Source organism: Pistacia vera, unplaced genomic scaffold, assembly GCF_008641045.1.
Source record: "Pistacia vera cultivar Batoury unplaced genomic scaffold, PisVer_v2 Contig304, whole genome shotgun sequence".
NCBI lineage: Eukaryota > Viridiplantae > Streptophyta > Magnoliopsida > Sapindales > Anacardiaceae > Pistacia > Pistacia vera.
This window is the reverse complement of record NW_022196118.1, coordinates 269,037-287,923: the sequence shown is the minus strand read 5'-3', so window position 1 is coordinate 287,923 and position 18,887 is coordinate 269,037. Positions and strand designations below refer to the sequence as shown.

Genomic DNA, 18,887 nt, shown 5'->3' with positions numbered 1-18,887 from the left:
CAATCATTAGAAAACAAAAAATCAATATTGATATGGATATAAATTCTGAACCCGCAAATGCCATGTTCATCCCCACGTGAATGGGATTAATTTATATTTTACTAATGACCATTTATTTNCGACTAGAGCAAAAATTGATTTATGTGAGTGTTTTTGCTTGGTTGCTTAGAAATTCTGGGAGAACGCAGGGAAAAGCAAGGGCAAGATTTGACTATGATTTTGAAAGTATAGGAGAATCTCTGCTAAAGCTAGCCAGTTAGTTGAATCACATATGTTTTTTAAAGATCTTTTTTTTTTTTTTTTTTTTTTTTTTTTTAAAGAGCATTAAAATTTTAATTAAACACTGTTAGTTACCGTAAATTGGCATTTTGATCCTGTTATTCAAATTTGAAAATTTAGGTTTAAAAATTGTGATTTATTAGATTTCCAGCCTTTTCTTGGAAGAAGATGAAAAATGGTTCAGTTTTGTTGATACATATATGGCAGGTGGTGGACAGGGAACCAATTTTATATGTTGTTTTGTTTTATTATGATTACTTGCTCTTTTGTAGTGGCCATCTTAAACCCACTAGTTTTTTATGAATTATGGCAGATTTGAAAAGAATATGGATGATAGTTTATATGATGAGTTTGGAAACTACATTGGACCTGGAATAGAGTCCGACCGAGAGAGTGATGCAGACGAAGAAGATGAAGACCTTCCAGACAAGGCTGCTGAGGATGAACCTGTGTCAGATGGTGAGGGTGCAGCCAACGGGTGGATTACTGCTGCTAATGATGTTGATATGGATAACCAGATTGTCCTTGCTGAGGATAAGAAATACTACCCAACCGCAGAAGAGGTTTACGGTGAAGATGTTGAAACTTTGGTCATGGATGAGGATGAGCAGCCTCTTGAACAACCCATTATTAAACCTGTGAGGAATATCAAGTTTGAGGTTGGGGTGAAAGATTCTTCAACTTATGTATCAACCCAGTTTCTTATTGGTCTTATGTCAAATCCTGCTTTGGTACGGAATGTTGCACTTGTTGGGCACTTGCATCATGGGAAGACCCTTTTTATGGATATGTTGATTGAACAAACACACCATATGTCTACATTTGATCTAAATAGTGAGAAGCACATGAGATACACAGATACAAGGATTGATGAGCAAGAAAGAAGGATATCAATCAAGGCAGTTCCAATGTCGCTTGTTTTAGAGGATAGCAATTCAAAATCATACCTGTGTAACATCATGGACACCCCTGGTCATGTCAATTTCTCTGATGAAATGACTGCTGCTCTCAGGCTTGCAGATGGTGCTGTTTTAATTGTTGATGCTGCTGATGGGGTGCTGGTAAGATACCCATTCTGTTGCAACTTGGAATCATTCATCTATCAAAATAATCCAATTATTTACACATTATTTTTGGTTGTTTGGCAGAATTCTATTTAGTTATCTATTTTCAGGAGTCACCATTGCTAGACCTAGCATGAAGTTTGAAAATACTAAGGTGATAGGTATCTCGTTGTGGGCATAAATGTTGGCATGAACTCAAGCTATGGTTTGTGACAGCAATTGGTTTTTTTTTAATAAAAAAAAACCAATTGCTGTCACAAATCAAATAATCTCTATTAAATTCGATGTGTGCTCAGTGACTTATTCTCTGGACCTTTGAATTGTGTTGTTTAACATGATATTGTTGCTGCTGGTGTTTTCAATGGAATGTCTTTGACCATCATTTGTCATGTTGGCGTGAAGCATATGATAGTCATGAGTTGCTTGGTATGATAATTCTGGTTTTTTTTTTATGCACAGGTGAACACAGAGAGGGCTATACGCCATGCTATCCAAGAGCGCCTGCCCATTGTAGTTGTAATCAATAAGGTAAATTTAAATCCAGCTGTGCTCAATTCTAACTTTCAAATTTTATTATGAACTAGTGCTTCATGCCTTAGTGTACCTACCATTTGATTTATGTATTTTTTTCCCTTTGAAGGTTGACAGGTTGATAACAGAACTGAAGCTGCCTCCCAAGGATGCTTACCATAAATTGAGGCATACAATTGAAGTCATTAATAACCACATTTCTGCTGGTTCAACCACTGCTGGAAATGTTCAAGTTATAGATCCAGCTGCTGGAAATGTCTGCTTTGCAAGTGCCAGTGCAGGATGGTCCTTCACTTTGCATTCATTTGCTAAATTATATGTCAAACTCCATGGGGTCCCATTTGATGCTGATAAGTTTGCAGCTCGTCTTTGGGGGGACATGTACTATCATCCAGATACAAGGAATTTCAAGAAGAAACCCCCTGTGAGTGGAGGGGAAAGATCGTTTGTCCAATTTGTTCTTGAACCCCTGTACAAAATATATAGCCAAGTGATTGGAGAACATAAGAAGAGTGTGGAGGCAACTCTTGCAGAACTTGGTGTAACTCTTAGCAATGCAGCTTACAAATTGAATGTCAGGCCTCTGCTCAGGTTGGCTTGTAGCTCAGTTTTTGGTGCAGGCTCGGGCTTTACTGATATGTTGGTGAAGCATATACCTTCTGCCAAAGACACTGCAGCAAGGAAAGTAGACCATATATATACAGGACCCAAAAACTCTATGATTCACAAGGCCATGGTAGATTGTGATCCTTCTGGCCCCCTTATGGTCAATGTGACCAAGCTGTATCCCAAGTCTGATTGCAGTGTTTTTGATGCTTTTGGTAGGGTTTACAGTGGTACAATTCAGACAGGGCAGACTGTACGTGTGTTGGGAGAAGGCTATTCCCCAGATGATGAGGAGGACATGACTGTAAAAGAAGTAACAAAATTATGGATTTATCAAGCTCGAGATAGGATACCCATAAGCAGTGCGCCTCCAGGTTCTTGGGTTCTAATTGAAGGTGTTGATGCATCAATTATGAAAACTGCCACTCTCTGTAATATGGATTATGATGAAGATGTGTACATTTTCCGGCCACTACAATTCAATACCCTTCCAGTGGTGAAAACAGCTACAGAACCCTTAAATCCTAGTGAGTTGCCTAAAATGGTGGAGGGTCTTAGGAAAATTAGCAAAAGCTATCCTCTAGCCATAACTAAAGTTGAGGAGTCTGGGGAGCATACTATTTTAGGTACTGGAGAGTTGTACTTGGATTCAATTATGAAAGATCTTAGAGAGCTTTATTCTGAAGTTGAAGTCAAGGTACTTATTTTCTTATACCACTTTGTTCTTGGAAAAATTTATCTTCTTCGTCTCTGTTACTTTTGACTTAATAGACATGCTCTGTTTAAATTATAGGTGGCAGATCCTGTAGTCTCATTCTGTGAAACAGTGGTAGAGTCTTCATCGATGAAATGTTTTGCAGAAACACCCAACAAGAAAAATAAAATCACCATGGTAGGGAAGCCACTTAATTTTTATTCTGGATCCGGGTGCTTTTGGGAATTGCAATTAATATGGTTAATCTAATAAGTTTTTCTAAATTTCTATAAAAAATTGGCAGATTGCAGAGCCACTGGAGAGAGGTCTTGCAGAAGATATTGAGAATGGTGTTGTAAGCATTGATTGGAGTCGAAAGACACTTGGTGATTTCTTCAAAACAAAATATGACTGGGATTTGCTGGCGGCTCGATCCATATGGGCATTTGGCCCTGATAAGCAGGTAAGATAGATGCTTTACATTTTTTAGGGGTTGCAGGAGGTATATTATATTATTTTCTCTAAATTAACCTCGAAATCTTATTGTAATTCTCGTATTGTTCTACGAGCCTAACATGATGTTGCAACATATTTTATATCTACAGGGACCTAATATTTTATTAGATGATACACTTCCAACTGAAGTTGACAAGAACTTGCTGGGTGCAGTCAAGGATTCCATTGTTCAAGGGTAAATTATCTTCTTATTTTCATTTTCTGGCTCCAAATTATTTCTTACCAATAATATTTTTATGACATTTTGGACAGATTTCAGTGGGGAGCTCGAGAAGGACCCCTCTGTGATGAGCCCATCAGAAATGTCAAGTTTAAAATAGTTGATGCAAGGATTGCTCCTGAACCTCTGCATCGAGGATCTGGTCAGATGATTCCCACTGCTCGTCGTGTGGCCTATTCGGCTTTCCTTATGGCCACCCCGCGGCTTATGGAACCAGTGTATTATGTGGAGGTAAATGTTTGTTTATTATGTAAATGAATTGCATTTTGAAGAAAGGCTGTATGCAGTTGGCCGCTTCTTTTAACTTAAATGAACTTAAATGCCAGGATCTTGAGAATAAATGGTAGTCTGATCTGTCATTTTCTATTACGTCCTAAAATCTTCTGGTATACATTCATCTCAAAAAGCATCTTCTAGTATACATGCATTTCATTTTGCTGCAGTAGAGTTTCTCAAGGTTATCAAATAAACATAAAAGTATTCCTTTGAAGTCTGAAGAGCATGTGTTTTTTAACCCTGGATGTTGAATTTTTTATGGTGTTACCGAGGAAAAACTGTTTCATTGATGTAGAACTTTTCACTGAAAGATTTTGACTATGATGTTCTGGTTATGTAATTGAGTTGTTGATGTATTTCAGATACAAACTCCAATCGATTGTGTCTCTGCGATCTACACAGTATTATCTCGCAGGCGTGGGCACGTTACAGCTGATGTTCCTCAACCAGGGACCCCAGCTTATATTGTTAAGGTATAGAAAGCTTTGCATGCTGCAGTCCCTTTAAAAATTGTGCTTCTATTACTGATTTTTTTATTGGAGTTTGGACAAGTAATGACTTGACTATTTTGCAATCCTTATCATATTGACTTTCCAACAAAGGCTGATTCTTCTACTTGTGGAGAATCAGTGAAACCATAGTTGTTGAGTTTCTATGTAATGCATTTGCTTGTTTTAGTTGTTGCATTAATAATTTTTGGCCATTGGTTTGCAGGCATTTTTACCTGTAATTGAATCATTTGGTTTCGAGACGGATTTGAGGTACCATACTCAAGGGCAAGCATTTTGCCTCTCAGTCTTTGATCACTGGGCTATAGTTCCTGGAGATCCCCTTGACAAGAGCATAGTTTTGCGGCCACTTGAACCCGCCCCTATCCAGCACCTTGCACGTGAATTTATGGTCAAGACAAGGCGTAGAAAGGTAGAACTCCAATCTTTCCCTTATGCCCCACTCTCTGTCCCTTAGATTCAAAAGTTGTGGTCAAAGAAACCTTTTGTCAGAAAACGCATGAAGACTGTCTTGTCTAAAGTAAATTTGCTTGATTTGAGGAACACAATAGTCTTTCTATAGTAACCAACATTCCTTGATGTAGGATCAATATATTTGTGATGCTACTTATTATGGTTGTTGTTTATGCCAAAAACTTTGCTGCGTTGAGCCAAGTGATGGTAATTGGATTCTTTTAATGTAAGGAGTAAAATTCTAGTTTTCACTCTGGATTTTGCAGGGTATGAGTGAAGATGTGAGCATAAACAAGTTCTTCGATGAAGCCATGGTGGTGGAGCTTGCCCAACAGGCAGCTGATCTTCATCAGCAAATGATATGATGGATGAGAACAAGTTGATATGTTGGTCTTGAGAGCATATTCTATCCATTTCCTTTTGTTAAATCCATCAGGGTGTAAAGGTCATAACAATGTAGTACTTATTGTGAAGCTATTATTTAACTAAACACCACTCACCAGCACTGCCCGCCCATAGCTATCTCAAGTTTCTGCTAGTCAAAACAAATTTTGATTATGATTCTGTAGAGTAGTTGTGTTTGATTCCCTATTGTACAAGGGTTTTTAAGCTAGTCTATTCAGTAGGTGTCCTTTCTTGTTGCTAGTGATGAAGTGTTTCTCAAAGATGGTAGTACATTTTTTAAAGCCGCGCTGTAAACTTTTTTCTTCTTTTTTTATCAATGAGAAGTTTTTATAGTTTAGCATTGAAATTATTTCTATAAATGAACTATAAATATAGATTTTATTTCTAATTATATTTAATCTTTATTGTTGGATCACTGGCTTTTGGGAATTGCAATTAATATGGTTAATTAATAAGTTTTTCTAATTTCTATAAAAAATTGGCAGATTGCAGGAGCCAAATAAAAAAAAACCAATTGCTGTCACAAATCAAATAATCTCTATTAAATTCGATGTGTGCTCAGTGACTTATTCTCTGGACCTTTGAATTGTGTTGTTTAACATGATATTGTTGCTGCTGGTCTTTTCAATGGAATGTCTTTGACCATCATTTGTCACATTGGTGTGAAGCATATGATAGTCATGAGTTGCTTGGTATGATAATTCTGGTTTTTTTTTTATGCACAGGTGAACACAGAGAGGGCTATACGCCATGCAATCCAAGAGCGCCTGCCCATTGTAGTTGTCATCAACAAGGTAAATTTAAATCCAGCTGTGCTCAATTCTAACTTTCAAATTTTATTATGAACTAGTGCTTCATGCCTTAGTGTACCTACCATTTGATTTATGTATTTTTTTCCCTTTGAAGGTTGACAGGTTGATAACAGAACTGAAGCTGCCTCCCAAGGATGCTTACCATAAATTGAGGCATACAATTGAAGTCATTAATAACCACATTTCTGCTGGTTCAACCACTGCTGGAAATGTTCAAGTTATAGATCCAGCTGCTGGAAATGTCTGCTTTGCAAGTGCCAGTGCAGGATGGTCCTTCACTTTGCATTCATTTGCTAAATTATATGTCAAACTCCATGGGGTCCCATTTGATGCTGATAAGTTTGCAGCTCGTCTTTGGGGGGACATGTACTATCATCCAGATACAAGGAATTTCAAGAAGAAACCCCCTGTGAGTGGAGGGGAAAGATCGTTTGTCCAATTTGTTCTTGAACCCCTGTACAAAATATATAGCCAAGTGATTGGAGAACATAAGAAGAGTGTGGAGGCAACTCTTGCAGAACTTGGTGTAACTCTTAGCAATGCAGCTTACAAATTGAATGTCAGGCCTCTGCTCAGGTTGGCTTGTAGCTCAGTTTTTGGTGCAGGCTCGGGCTTTACTGATATGTTGGTGAAGCATATACCTTCTGCCAAAGACACTGCAGCAAGGAAAGTAGACCATATATATACAGGACCCAAAAACTCTATGATTCACAAGGCCATGGTAGATTGTGATCCTTCTGGCCCCCTTATGGTCAATGTGACCAAGCTGTATCCCAAGTCTGATTGCAGTGTTTTTGATGCTTTTGGTAGGGTTTACAGTGGTACAATTCAGACAGGGCAGACTGTACGTGTGTTGGGAGAAGGCTATTCCCCAGATGATGAGGAGGACATGACTGTAAAAGAAGTAACAAAATTATGGATTTATCAAGCTCGAGATAGGATACCCATAAGCAGTGCGCCTCCAGGTTCTTGGGTTCTAATTGAAGGTGTTGATGCATCAATTATGAAAACTGCCACTCTCTGTAATATGGATTATGATGAAGATGTGTACATTTTCCGGCCACTACAATTCAATACCCTTCCAGTGGTGAAAACAGCTACAGAACCCTTAAATCCTAGTGAGTTGCCTAAAATGGTGGAGGGTCTTAGGAAAATTAGCAAAAGCTATCCTCTAGCCATAACTAAAGTTGAGGAGTCTGGGGAGCATACTATTTTAGGTACTGGAGAGTTGTACTTGGATTCAATTATGAAAGATCTTAGAGAGCTTTATTCTGAAGTTGAAGTCAAGGTACTTATTTTCTTATACCACTTTGTTCTTGGAAAAATTTATCTTCTTCGTCTCTGTTACTTTTGACTTAATAGACATGCTCTGTTTAAATTATAGGTGGCAGATCCTGTAGTCTCATTCTGTGAAACAGTGGTAGAGTCTTCATCGATGAAATGTTTTGCAGAAACACCCAACAAGAAAAATAAAATCACCATGGTAGGGAAGCCACTTAATTTTTATTCTGGATCCGGGTGCTTTTGGGAATTGCAATTAATATGGTTAATCTAATAAGTTTTTCTAAATTTCTATAAAAAATTGGCAGATTGCAGAGCCACTGGAGAGAGGTCTTGCAGAAGATATTGAGAATGGTGTTGTAAGCATTGATTGGAGTCGAAAGACACTTGGTGATTTCTTCAAAACAAAATATGACTGGGATTTGCTGGCGGCTCGATCCATATGGGCATTTGGCCCTGATAAGCAGGTAAGATAGATGCTTTACATTTTTTAGGGGTTGCAGGAGGTATATTATATTATTTTCTCTAAATTAACCTCGAAATCTTATTGTAATTCTCGTATTGTTCTACGAGCCTAACATGATGTTGCAACATATTTTATATCTACAGGGACCTAATATTTTATTAGATGATACACTTCCAACTGAAGTTGACAAGAACTTGCTGGGTGCAGTCAAGGATTCCATTGTTCAAGGGTAAATTATCTTCTTATTTTCATTTTCTGGCTCCAAATTATTTCTTACCAATAATATTTTTATGACATTTTGGACAGATTTCAGTGGGGAGCTCGAGAAGGACCCCTCTGTGATGAGCCCATCAGAAATGTCAAGTTTAAAATAGTTGATGCAAGGATTGCTCCTGAACCTCTGCATCGAGGATCTGGTCAGATGATTCCCACTGCTCGTCGTGTGGCCTATTCGGCTTTCCTTATGGCCACCCCGCGGCTTATGGAACCAGTGTATTATGTGGAGGTAAATGTTTGTTTATTATGTAAATGAATTGCATTTTGAAGAAAGGCTGTATGCAGTTGGCCGCTTCTTTTAACTTAAATGAACTTAAATGCCAGGATCTTGAGAATAAATGGTAGTCTGATCTGTCATTTTCTATTACGTCCTAAAATCTTCTGGTATACATTCATCTCAAAAAGCATCTTCTAGTATACATGCATTTCATTTTGCTGCAGTAGAGTTTCTCAAGGTTATCAAATAAACATAAAAGTATTCCTTTGAAGTCTGAAGAGCATGTGTTTTTTAACCCTGGATGTTGAATTTTTTATGGTGTTACCGAGGAAAAACTGTTTCATTGATGTAGAACTTTTCACTGAAAGATTTTGACTATGATGTTCTGGTTATGTAATTGAGTTGTTGATGTATTTCAGATACAAACTCCAATCGATTGTGTCTCTGCGATCTACACAGTATTATCTCGCAGGCGTGGGCACGTTACAGCTGATGTTCCTCAACCAGGGACCCCAGCTTATATTGTTAAGGTATAGAAAGCTTTGCATGCTGCAGTCCCTTTAAAAATTGTGCTTCTATTACTGATTTTTTTATTGGAGTTTGGACAAGTAATGACTTGACTATTTTGCAATCCTTATCATATTGACTTTCCAACAAAGGCTGATTCTTCTACTTGTGGAGAATCAGTGAAACCATAGTTGTTGAGTTTCTATGTAATGCATTTGCTTGTTTTAGTTGTTGCATTAATAATTTTTGGCCATTGGTTTGCAGGCATTTTTACCTGTAATTGAATCATTTGGTTTCGAGACAGATTTGAGGTACCATACTCAAGGGCAAGCATTTTGCCTCTCAGTCTTTGATCACTGGGCTATAGTTCCTGGAGATCCCCTTGACAAGAGCATAGTTTTGCGGCCACTTGAACCTGCCCCAATCCAGCACCTTGCGCGTGAATTTATGGTCAAGACAAGGCGTAGAAAGGTAGAACTCCAATCTTTCCCTTATACCCCACTCTCTGTCCCTTAGATTCAAAAGTTGTGGTCAAAGAAACCTTTTGTCAGAAAACGCATGAAGACTATCTTGTCTAAAGTAAATTTGCTTGATTTGAGGAACACAATAGTCTTTCTATAGTAACCAACATTCCTTGATGTAGGATCAATATATTTGTGATGCTACTTATTATGGTTGTTGTTTATGCCAAAAACTTTGCTGCGTTGAGCCAAGTGATGGTAATTGGATTCTTTTAATGTAAGGAGTAAAATTCTAGTTTTCACTCTGGATTTTGCAGGGTATGAGTGAAGATGTGAGCATAAACAAGTTCTTCGATGAAGCCATGGTGGTGGAGCTTGCCCAACAGGCAGCTGATCTTCATCAGCAAATGATATGATGGATGAGAACAAGTTGATATGTTGGTCTTGAGAGCATATTCTATCCATTTCCTTTTGTTAAATCCATCAGGGTGTAAAGGTCATAACAATGGAGTACTTATTGTGAAGCTATTATTTAACTAAACACCACTCACCAGCACTGCCCGCCCATAGCTATCTCAAGTTTCTGCTAGTCAAAACAAATTTTGATTATGATTCTGTAGAGTAGTTGTGTTTGATTCCCTATTGTACAAGGGTTTTTAAGCTTATCTATTCAGTAGGTGTCCTTTCTTGTTGCTAGTGTTGAAGTGTTTCTCAAAGATGGTAGTACATTATTTAAGCCGCGCTGTAAACTTTTTTCTTCTTTTTTTATCAATGAGAAGTTTTTATAGTTAAGCATTGAAATTGTTTCTATAAATGAACTATAAATATAGATTTTATTTCTAATTGTATTTAATCTTTATTGTTGGATCACTCTTTTATTTAGGTAAAATGGGGCTCATATATATAAAATACATAAAAGAAGTTTAACACGGAGAGCCGGAGAGGGGCGTATGGTTGAAAGTTTCTCCTGTCTTGAGTTATATTTGTACCGAGGGGTGGTTATTAACCGTATCTTTAAAAAAAAAAAAAAATTAATACCAAATTAAATTAAAAAAAAAGTTCTATATATAAACTATATTGCAATTAATTTTTTTATGAATTTTGGCGGATAAAAAATGAAAAATAAAATAGTTGAATATTCCTCCATGTATATTCATGAGCTCATTCAACAAATCAACTCCCAAAATTGATTTATAAGCAATAGCCACCGACCTCTGTTCGGATTCAGACATGAACACACTCAAATCAAAATCAAAACTTGTTTCAGATTCAGATTCTTACTTGTCTTAAAATCACTTTCTTCGCCAACAAAACCTTGGATCGAAGATGGTTCAACCCCAAGAACCCGTGAAACTATCACCAGGTTTCAGTCTTTTCCCATCTCTAAAACCCCCGAACAAAACCCTTTTCTTTCACCAAAGCACAGCTCTTTTCGTCACCTTTTTAGCGTATGCTTCCTTTCACGCCTCCCGTAAACCCCCCAGCATTGTCAAGAGCGTTCTTGGCCCCACTCTTCAATCCGATTCTGATTCTGGGTGGGCCCCTTTTAATGGCCCTCATGGTACTCATAGGCTTGGTGAGCTTGACTTAGCATTTCTTACTTCTTATTCTTTAGGCATGTATTTTGCTGGACATATTGGTGATAGGATTGATTTGAGATTGTTTCTTGTTTTTGGAATGATGGGAAGTGGTTTTTTAACTATTCTTTTTGGTTTAGGTTATTGGTTTAGTGTTCACTTGTTGATTTATTTTGTGGTTGTGCAAATCTTGTGTGGATTGTTTCAGTCAATTGGGTGGCCCTGTGTGGTGGCAGTAGTTGGGAATTGGTTTGGGAAAGAGAAGAGAGGGTTGATCATGGGAGTCTGGAATTCGCATACATCTATTGGTAACATTATTGGCTCTGTTGTGGCATCTGGGGTTTTGGAGTTTGGTTGGGGTTGGTCATTTGTGGTGCCTGGAATTTTGATCATTTTTGTTGGGATTTTCGTGTTTTTATTTCTTGTTGTGAGGCCTGAGGATTTGGGGTTTGAGACTACGGGAAAAGAGGTTGAGATGAACGTGGAGAATGAGGAGAAATTGGAGAATGAGGAAGTGGGACTTCTTGGAACGGAGAGTTCAGATTCTTTGCAAGCGATTGGCTTCTTGGAGGCATGGAGGTTGCCTGGTGTGGCACCATTTGCGTTCTGTCTTTTCTTTTCGAAGCTTGTGGCTTACACTTTCTTGTACTGGTTGCCATTCTACATACGGCACACAGGTACTTCTTTCTACAGAAACGTGAATTTAAGCTTGTGAGATTTAATTTTATTGTTGCTTGATGATATCTCTCAAGTGAAAGGCATCATTGAACTTTTATTTAGTGGGAAAATACCTTGTCTGGAGTAAGGATCAAGTAGAAAATTACTCCCATAGGCACAAATGATAAGTTTAAATCTCACAGATAAGATTATGCAAAACTTGTTTTATCACTTAGTTGAAGTAATACCGAAGCTCTTATTAGTTGTTCATCAAGATGATGCATATGTTCGATAAAAGTTATTTAGATACCTGAGCACCTTCATTTCTTTGGAATTTGTTGAAAAGGTCTCCAATTAGTAAAAATGGTTGTGGCAATGCTTAAGCTTTCTTCGATTGCTCCATTGTAGTTGATCCATTTGTTGCTTAAAATTCTTTGGATACCAAAAAACACTTCATTAATAACTTTTGTTGGAATGACAGCTGTTGCTGGTGTACATTTGTCACACAAAACTGCCGGGATACTTTCTACTATATTTGATGTTGGAGGAGTTTTTGGTGGAATTCTGGCAGGATTCATTTCTGATATGATTGAAGCTCGTGCAGTTACTTCAGTTGCATTCTTGATACTATCAATTCCAGCCCTCGTATTGTACCGGGCTTATGGAAGTCTGTCTATGATCACCAACATCGCATTAATGTTTATTTCTGGGTTGCTAGTGAATGGGCCTTATGCACTGATTACAACAGCTGTTGCAGCTGATCTTGGCACGCAAGATTTAATTCAGGGGAATTCCCGAGCGTTAGCTACTGTGACTGCCATTATAGATGGTACTGGTTCTGTTGGGGCAGCTCTTGGCCCTCTTTTGGCTGGGTATATTTCCACCCGGGGATGGAATAGTGTCTTCTTAATGCTTATTGTTGCTATTTTCCTGGCGGGGTTGTTCTTGATTCGTGTTGCAAGGGCAGAGATTAAAGGGAAGCTAGGTGAGGGAAATAGGCTTTGGAACAGCATAACTACACAGTGATGGACGATGCTTGAAGTTTTCTTTTGTATATTTTTGTACCACATTAGAAAACGGATGTTATATTTAGAAATCTGCGAGGCCCTTATACGTGTATTTGTATTACATTCTTTATACACTATTCTATTTGCTTGTACATTTACAGGAATTATATTTGATACCTGTTATTTTTTATACCTGAGTGGGTAGATTATTATTTTGCCAAACCTCAGGGGAAACTAAAAGTAATAACATAGTATATCATTCTTTTGCCATAAGTTGCAATGAGATGGATATGGCGATGGCGATGGCAGAGCAACTCAAATGCTCTACTTTAAAAACATAACTTGTTCGGGGATCTTTGGTGTTAGAACAATCAACAATCAAACAACTCAAAATATGTACAAATTAATTTATATACATGAAAGTAATGATAATACAACATTCTTATTATTCTTATAATTCACAGTTTTGGTATTTGTCTAAAGCTCTTTCTATTTCCTTCTGTTTATAAGACGACAGAAAAAGATTGTTACTATTTCCCCTATGAATTTATACTCACAAACAAATTCAAGGAAAGGGAGCAGCTAGAATATTATTATTAACTAGTCCTCTCTCCTTTGGTTACCATTACCAAATAGCCAAATTGCAAGCAAATATTCTAAACTTCTATCCTTCTAACAGGCATCTGATATTTTGAAGCGCCTGAGCTGAAATGCTTCTATGAACTTTTGCCTTTTGTACAACCACATTAGGAGGTGGCTCCAAGTGAAAACTCACCATAACAACTGTCAGATTGTCTCTCGATCCTCGCTTTTTTGCTTCCCCCACTATTTCCCTGCAGCATAACTTCAAGTCATTATGCTCTTGGAGCCTCCTCCTGGAAAAATCTACTGCATTTTGACTTGAAAACACATCCCATATTCCATCACTACCAATGATAAGAAATTCATCCTCATTGGTCAGTGTTACTAATTTTAGTTCTGGTTCAGCGCTTAAGGGTCCACCCCTTCCACCCATTTCCTTCATTCCTTCAAGGTGCCAATCACCTAAGGCACGTGTCACACCTAGCTGACCATTCAAGTAATCATCATCAACATATCCACCCAAGGACTCAACACGGATCCTTTCTATTTTGCAGCAAGGTTTGTGATCCTTAGACAGTTCTACAGCTGCTCCACGTCGGGACAGTACTGCCCGGCAATCCCCTGCGTTTGCCACAAGTAAAGACCTGCCAGAGGACGATCATCTTTTATTCAGACTAATTATAAAGTATGAATGTGACTTGAAAAGCATGAATTGAATATGTCTGTATTAGTATCAGGATTGTCAGAGAAGATAAAAGAAAATTTACTGAGTCTCTAGATAGATTCAGCTTTCAAAATCCATTGAACTAATGTACTTACACCAAGTTGCACAGTGCCCTTTTCAGGTATTTTTTTTCCTTTTCGAACACAACACAGTTCATTCTGACACCCCAAAAGAAGATTTTAGACATTGAAACTTCAGAAAGAAGCTTGGGAGAAGACGCTTACCTTCCAAATATCATAGCAGTAAGTGCAGTTGTGCCAGAAGGTTCAAGTGGGCACGACTTCAAAAATGCAGCATCAGTCTCTATAAATGACCTTGTGACCACTTTCTCAAGTTCTAGAGGGAAATCAGCATCCTCAACAATGACCCTAGGCAAATGGTCACGGACGAAATTTGCTGCACACTTTCCTCCATGCCCATCAAATACCTGCTTCCCAAAGCAATTTGATTTTTATGTCAGAATGAGAATCCAACTTTGACAGTACTAATATCCATACGTGTTCATTGGCTTTGTTTACCTTTCATTACTAAATTCAATGAATTTTTAATAAAATTGTTTCTAACTGCATAAACTAACTTGACAGCTAGTCACCTAGAATCAGAACAAAAATCTTTTAACAAAGAAAAAAGAGAATGAAGATTCTGCAAACCATGGAATTAGAGATCTAGAGTATTATTTTCCTTCTCTTTTACCTTATAATACTTGTAGCTTCAAAGTTGGTCATCATTTCCATATAGAAAACAGGTTAGTGTTGGAGTTATTAACCAAATTAGTGCAAAACAAATCTAATTTAAAACCATTCTGTTTCGCTCATCCTCTTTTAGATATAATAGAAACTAACAACAAAGAGAAATTGTTGTGAAGTGCTGAAACAAAGGAATTACGATCAGACAGTACAGCAAACAAACAGCATAATTGGACAACAACTTACCCCATAGAATGAAACAGCTTGTTCTCCACTGAGTAATTTAGAACCAAACTTCATAGCCAAGTTACTTATGCATACATGAGTGTCCTCCATATATGGACGCTTACCAATGTCAGACCACTCTCCAGACCGCAAGGTAGGGAAAAAGTTTGTAAAATGGTTCTGTTTTCTTTCCATGGTAACTGTATCCTCACGAACGCTTTCCAGCTGAATGAGTAACAAAGATATAAAACGAGAATCAGATTAATAATAAGTTTAGAAGAAATTAGCACAACTTCGGAAAATGATCAAACTTGAGGAAAGTTACTAAATGTTAGTAAATGAGGTAAGGAATACCTGGACACACGTATGAGAATATTTCAGTTGGAACCCACAATTTCTAAGATGTTGGAATTTAAAAGCAGAACAGAGGACAAAACTAAATGACAATTTAAGATTCTACATATGTCAACTGCTAGATTTTAGTCGTCCTCACCTTCAGGTTTACTTTTAGTTGGAACCCACAATTTTTACGATGTTGAATTAGACTGACTTGTAGTTAACTCTCATGATTATGAATTATTAAAGTCTTTCTCCTTTGATATTATGTAAAAAAGAACGTACTAACGCTTATCATGGAGCAATTGCGTCTGAAAGGCATTTGATTCGGAAATATATTTCAACCGCTACATCCAGAGAACAATTCAATTTTCTTTAAGATTATAATGTTAAACAACTATACTCCAAGTCAAATAAAAATTCAATCCTTGTTTCCAAGCTACACATGAGTAATCAGAATATGGAAGCTGAGGCAAGAAAAGGATTCTGGAAACAGCCCGAGATCCAAAGCAGTTTTATGAAGGCACTGATCCTTTGTGAGAAAAACAAACCATATCATGTTATAATTCAGTTCTATCAGTCACTCTTTTAATCAAGTTTTAATTGTTAAAAACCTTTTAGATATAATCTTAAAGGGCATGGTGAAATTAAGAAAAGTTGCAGATGAAGCTCAGAATGATTCTGAGCCAGAAAACTACAGAGCAACAACAAGAACTGCTAAAACAACTCATCCAAACAGAAAAGAAACTACTTCTAAACAAAAACAAAGCTCGTGGGTTCAAACCATCCAAACATGACTAATTAGCTCATCACAAAGCTCAAAGTAAAGAAAAAAGATGAAATTGAGATAAAATAAAGAAGACTCACAGGAAATGAATTGACAGAAGAGTTGTTCTCCGAATTCTCCATCTGGGTATCTAAAACTCGCAATGCAAAGGCCAAGAAGTGGTCTTGTTGCTGGTGGTGTTATTGTTATCGTCACTGTTACTGTTGTTATCCAATTGTTGCACAACTTGGTTTGCATCCGGAAGACACATGATGATGATGAGGTTGTTATGCTGTGAATGTTGATGTTGATGATGTTGTAAATAAAATTAATATAAAAAGTTTGAGTTGTAAATTGGTTTTAGTATGGAAGGAGGAAGAGCAAGTTGCAGGTATCCAAAGTAACACAAGTAGGAGAAGAGAGAGAGAGAGAAATAATCAAAAGCAAATGATGGTGTTGTTGTGAATTGAAGAGAAGATTCTTGAGATAAACCAACGAGTAGTTGAGATTGAAAGACAGATTTTTTAATAATAATAGCCATCAAAGTCCAGATTTTTCTATCAAAAACGTGGCTCTAAATGAAAATATCATCTCACTTTCTTTTCTATATTCTTTTTCAATGCTTTTGGTCTTCCTCTTACACTTTTTTGGAAACCTTTTTATTTCTCCATTTTTCAATGATATCTTTTCTTTCATTCTTTTTTTCTTTTTTATTTATTTTTATTTTTATTTTCAACAGTAAATTGGGTGATATATATAAGTCCTTATCTCTTGTAAACGATTACTAATTAAACGATTGACTAATATTAAAAGAAAAGAATTATTATCATTTTATGATTTTTTTTTTAATAAATTAGTGCATAAATATATATCTCTCTTTTTCTTTGTGGAATTTATTTATTATTTGAAGTTTCTAGAGAGATTTGATTTATTTATTTTTTATTATTATTGTTTGTTGTGTTTGAAAAAGAATTATGTTATATTATAATAGTGTATGACATGAAATTTCAACCTACAATGTATGTCATGGGAATTTAAAGTTTCATAACCCCAATACATTATCAAGGGAAGCAAGAAGAAGAAGAAACAAAATTGAAGTCTACTGAATTATTAAATTAATCGTATAAAAACATTCCAAGAATGGAATATCTTCAATCAGTCATAGTTCAAGTGGGGTGGTGTAAAATTTGAATGGTAATAATTGAATCAAAAGATTTGAAAGTGAAATTCTAGGCATTTGACTAAGTAGTGTGAACAGAAGAAAATGCTTTCTTGGGAAGTTGATGAAAGAAAAGCACTTTTATTTATTAAAAGTGATGAGTCATCTCACCATTCACCAATCTTCTCTTTTGCTTTTGCTTGTTCTTGTTCTTCAAACTTCCAACAATGGCCTCAAAGTTCAATTATAAAGGTGCTTCTTTTCTTCTCCAACCATTCAATTCATCTTTGTTATGGTAAAGCAAAATATCACTATTTCCACAATTTGTCAAATAGTTCAAAGTTTATCTTAAAGAAACAGCAAGTGGTTAAGATTATATTATCCAAACCTTTAATCAAAGTCCATACTGAAAGCTGATTTGATTTCACTTGTCATAATGTAATAAAAACGAAAGAATAAAAAACAAACCAAGATACCATTTTGAGAAAAGGAAAAGGATTGGTGAAACATTCAAACCCTTGTCTTGATGTTACTAGCACTGTAGATGATGGAGCCAAAAGGAGGGTTAATGTAAAGGAATGTTGAAACGTGCACTATGGAAAGACCAAATATTGGAGTCTGATGTGGCTTGTTACTATCCAATACATGATATTTAGTGCAAAAATCTTCAATTAGTGCCCAACAATTTGCCACAATTATGTCTTTTGCAATGTCATGTAATTTGTTTATTACCCATTTGCCCATTTGTGCTCCTAGATTTTTCTTCTTGCTTTTTTGGGTAATGTGATTATTCCTTCTAGGCTCTATTAGTCAAGATTTGCCTTATCCCAACCCAACTGCTACCAACAATTAACATTTTCTCTTTTGATAGTAGGATAAGGAGAGTTCTTAGATGGCAATTCATTATCATTCTCAAACTATATTTGTCCTAACATAATCATAGTGACATTATTTAGAACACAAATTGGTTTCTTGGGAAATAGTCATCGTTAGCACTAAATTCCCTTATAGAAAAGATCAACATCAAAGTATAAGGATTTAGTTTGCAAAAGCAAAGAATAAAGTGACTTTGTTTTAGTAATTTGGATAGTATTTTTGAAAAAGTAAGAGTTGTGTGGTAGTAACGAGATATAATTTAAAAATTAACAAAAACACCCCTTAGGTTTGTTAATTTACTAAAAACATTGAAATTTACAAAAACACTCTCACCTACTTATGAAATACTGGTAGTCAGCCACCACCGCCGGAGGGTGGTTGGAGTCGCCGTATCAACCCACGACCAGTTAGATCTGACCGATCGTGTGCTGAGATGACCTTTTTTTAGCTAAATCCACCATGAATCTGGTCGGAAGAGGCCAGATCTACGGCTAAATTTATCTATTGATGGCCAGATCTGGCCGCGTTTGGTCGTCGTTGATGACTAGTTACGACCAAAGATCTAATTGTAGATCTAGCCTTTTCCGGCTAGACCACAACTATGACCAAAGATCTGATCGTAGATCTAACATTTTCCAACCAAATCTGTGGTGGATCTGATCGAAAAATACTACATCGACGCATTACCAACTAGATCCAACCGGTAGTGCGCTATTATA

At 36.7% G+C, this 18,887-nt stretch overlaps 3 protein-coding genes across 6 annotated transcripts; 2 read left to right on the top strand and 1 right to left on the bottom strand.

Annotated features, from left to right (window-relative positions):
- The first annotated feature begins 596 nt into the window (after positions 1-596).
- Positions 597-10,365, top strand: LOC116135855 (110 kDa U5 small nuclear ribonucleoprotein component CLO). Of its 2 annotated transcripts, none has more exons than XM_031421562.1 (10): positions 597-1,340; positions 6,279-6,347; positions 6,460-7,653; positions 7,750-7,848; positions 7,955-8,113; positions 8,256-8,341; positions 8,419-8,617; positions 9,025-9,135; positions 9,377-9,583; positions 9,891-10,365. In XM_031421562.1, the coding sequence occupies exons 1-10, from the start codon at positions 606-608 to the stop codon at positions 9,987-9,989; spliced, it is 2,958 nt and encodes a 985-aa protein (XP_031277422.1). In that variant the 5' UTR covers positions 597-605; the 3' UTR covers positions 9,990-10,365. The 2 variants fall into 2 exon arrangements, with proteins under 2 accessions (XP_031277422.1, XP_031277423.1); XM_031421563.1 differs by lacking the exons at positions 6,279-6,347; positions 6,460-7,653; positions 7,750-7,848; ... (4 more) ...; positions 9,377-9,583; positions 9,891-10,365 and adding exons at positions 1,803-1,871; positions 1,984-3,177; positions 3,274-3,372; ... (4 more) ...; positions 4,901-5,107; positions 5,415-5,754.
- A 360-nt stretch (positions 10,366-10,725) lies between these two features.
- On the top strand, positions 10,726-13,004 carry LOC116135889 (putative glycerol-3-phosphate transporter 5). 3 transcript variants are annotated; one of them, XM_031421597.1, is made up of 3 exons: positions 10,726-11,149; positions 11,291-11,827; positions 12,289-13,004. In XM_031421597.1, the coding sequence occupies exons 1-3, from the start codon at positions 10,900-10,902 to the stop codon at positions 12,831-12,833; spliced, it is 1,332 nt and encodes a 443-aa protein (XP_031277457.1). In that variant the 5' UTR covers positions 10,726-10,899; the 3' UTR covers positions 12,834-13,004. The 3 variants fall into 3 exon arrangements, with proteins under 3 accessions (XP_031277457.1, XP_031277456.1, XP_031277458.1); XM_031421598.1 differs by having other exon boundaries at positions 10,901-11,149; positions 11,359-11,827; XM_031421596.1 differs by having other exon boundaries at positions 10,726-11,827.
- Positions 13,005-13,216: 212 nt separating this feature from the next.
- Positions 13,217-16,714, bottom strand: LOC116135852 (probable protein phosphatase 2C 27). The gene is given in 5 exon segments (XM_031421560.1): positions 13,217-14,040; positions 14,345-14,547; positions 15,053-15,256; positions 16,235-16,290; positions 16,293-16,714. Coding segments are annotated over 5 exon segments (1,137 nt in total). The 5' UTR covers positions 16,405-16,714; the 3' UTR covers positions 13,217-13,478.
- Positions 16,715-18,887: the final 2,173 nt, after the last annotated feature.

What these genes read in the sequence shown, in the direction of transcription:
- LOC116135889 (XM_031421596.1), top strand. Translation starts at nt 10,900, where the DNA reads ATGGTTCAACCCCAAGAACCCGTGAAACTATCACCAGGTTTCAGTCTT. An exon ending in ATTCTACATACGGCACACAG is followed by an intron (nt 11,828 to 12,288) that starts GTACTTCTTTCT and finishes TTGGAATGACAG; the next exon opens with CTGTTGCTGGTGTACATTTG.
- LOC116135855 (XM_031421562.1), top strand. Translation starts at nt 606, where the DNA reads ATGGATGATAGTTTATATGATGAGTTTGGAAACTACATTGGACCTGGA. An exon ending in ATTCTGAAGTTGAAGTCAAG is followed by an intron (nt 7,654 to 7,749) that starts GTACTTATTTTC and finishes TTTAAATTATAG; the next exon opens with GTGGCAGATCCTGTAGTCTC. An exon ending in CATTTGGCCCTGATAAGCAG is followed by an intron (nt 8,114 to 8,255) that starts GTAAGATAGATG and finishes TTATATCTACAG; the next exon opens with GGACCTAATATTTTATTAGA.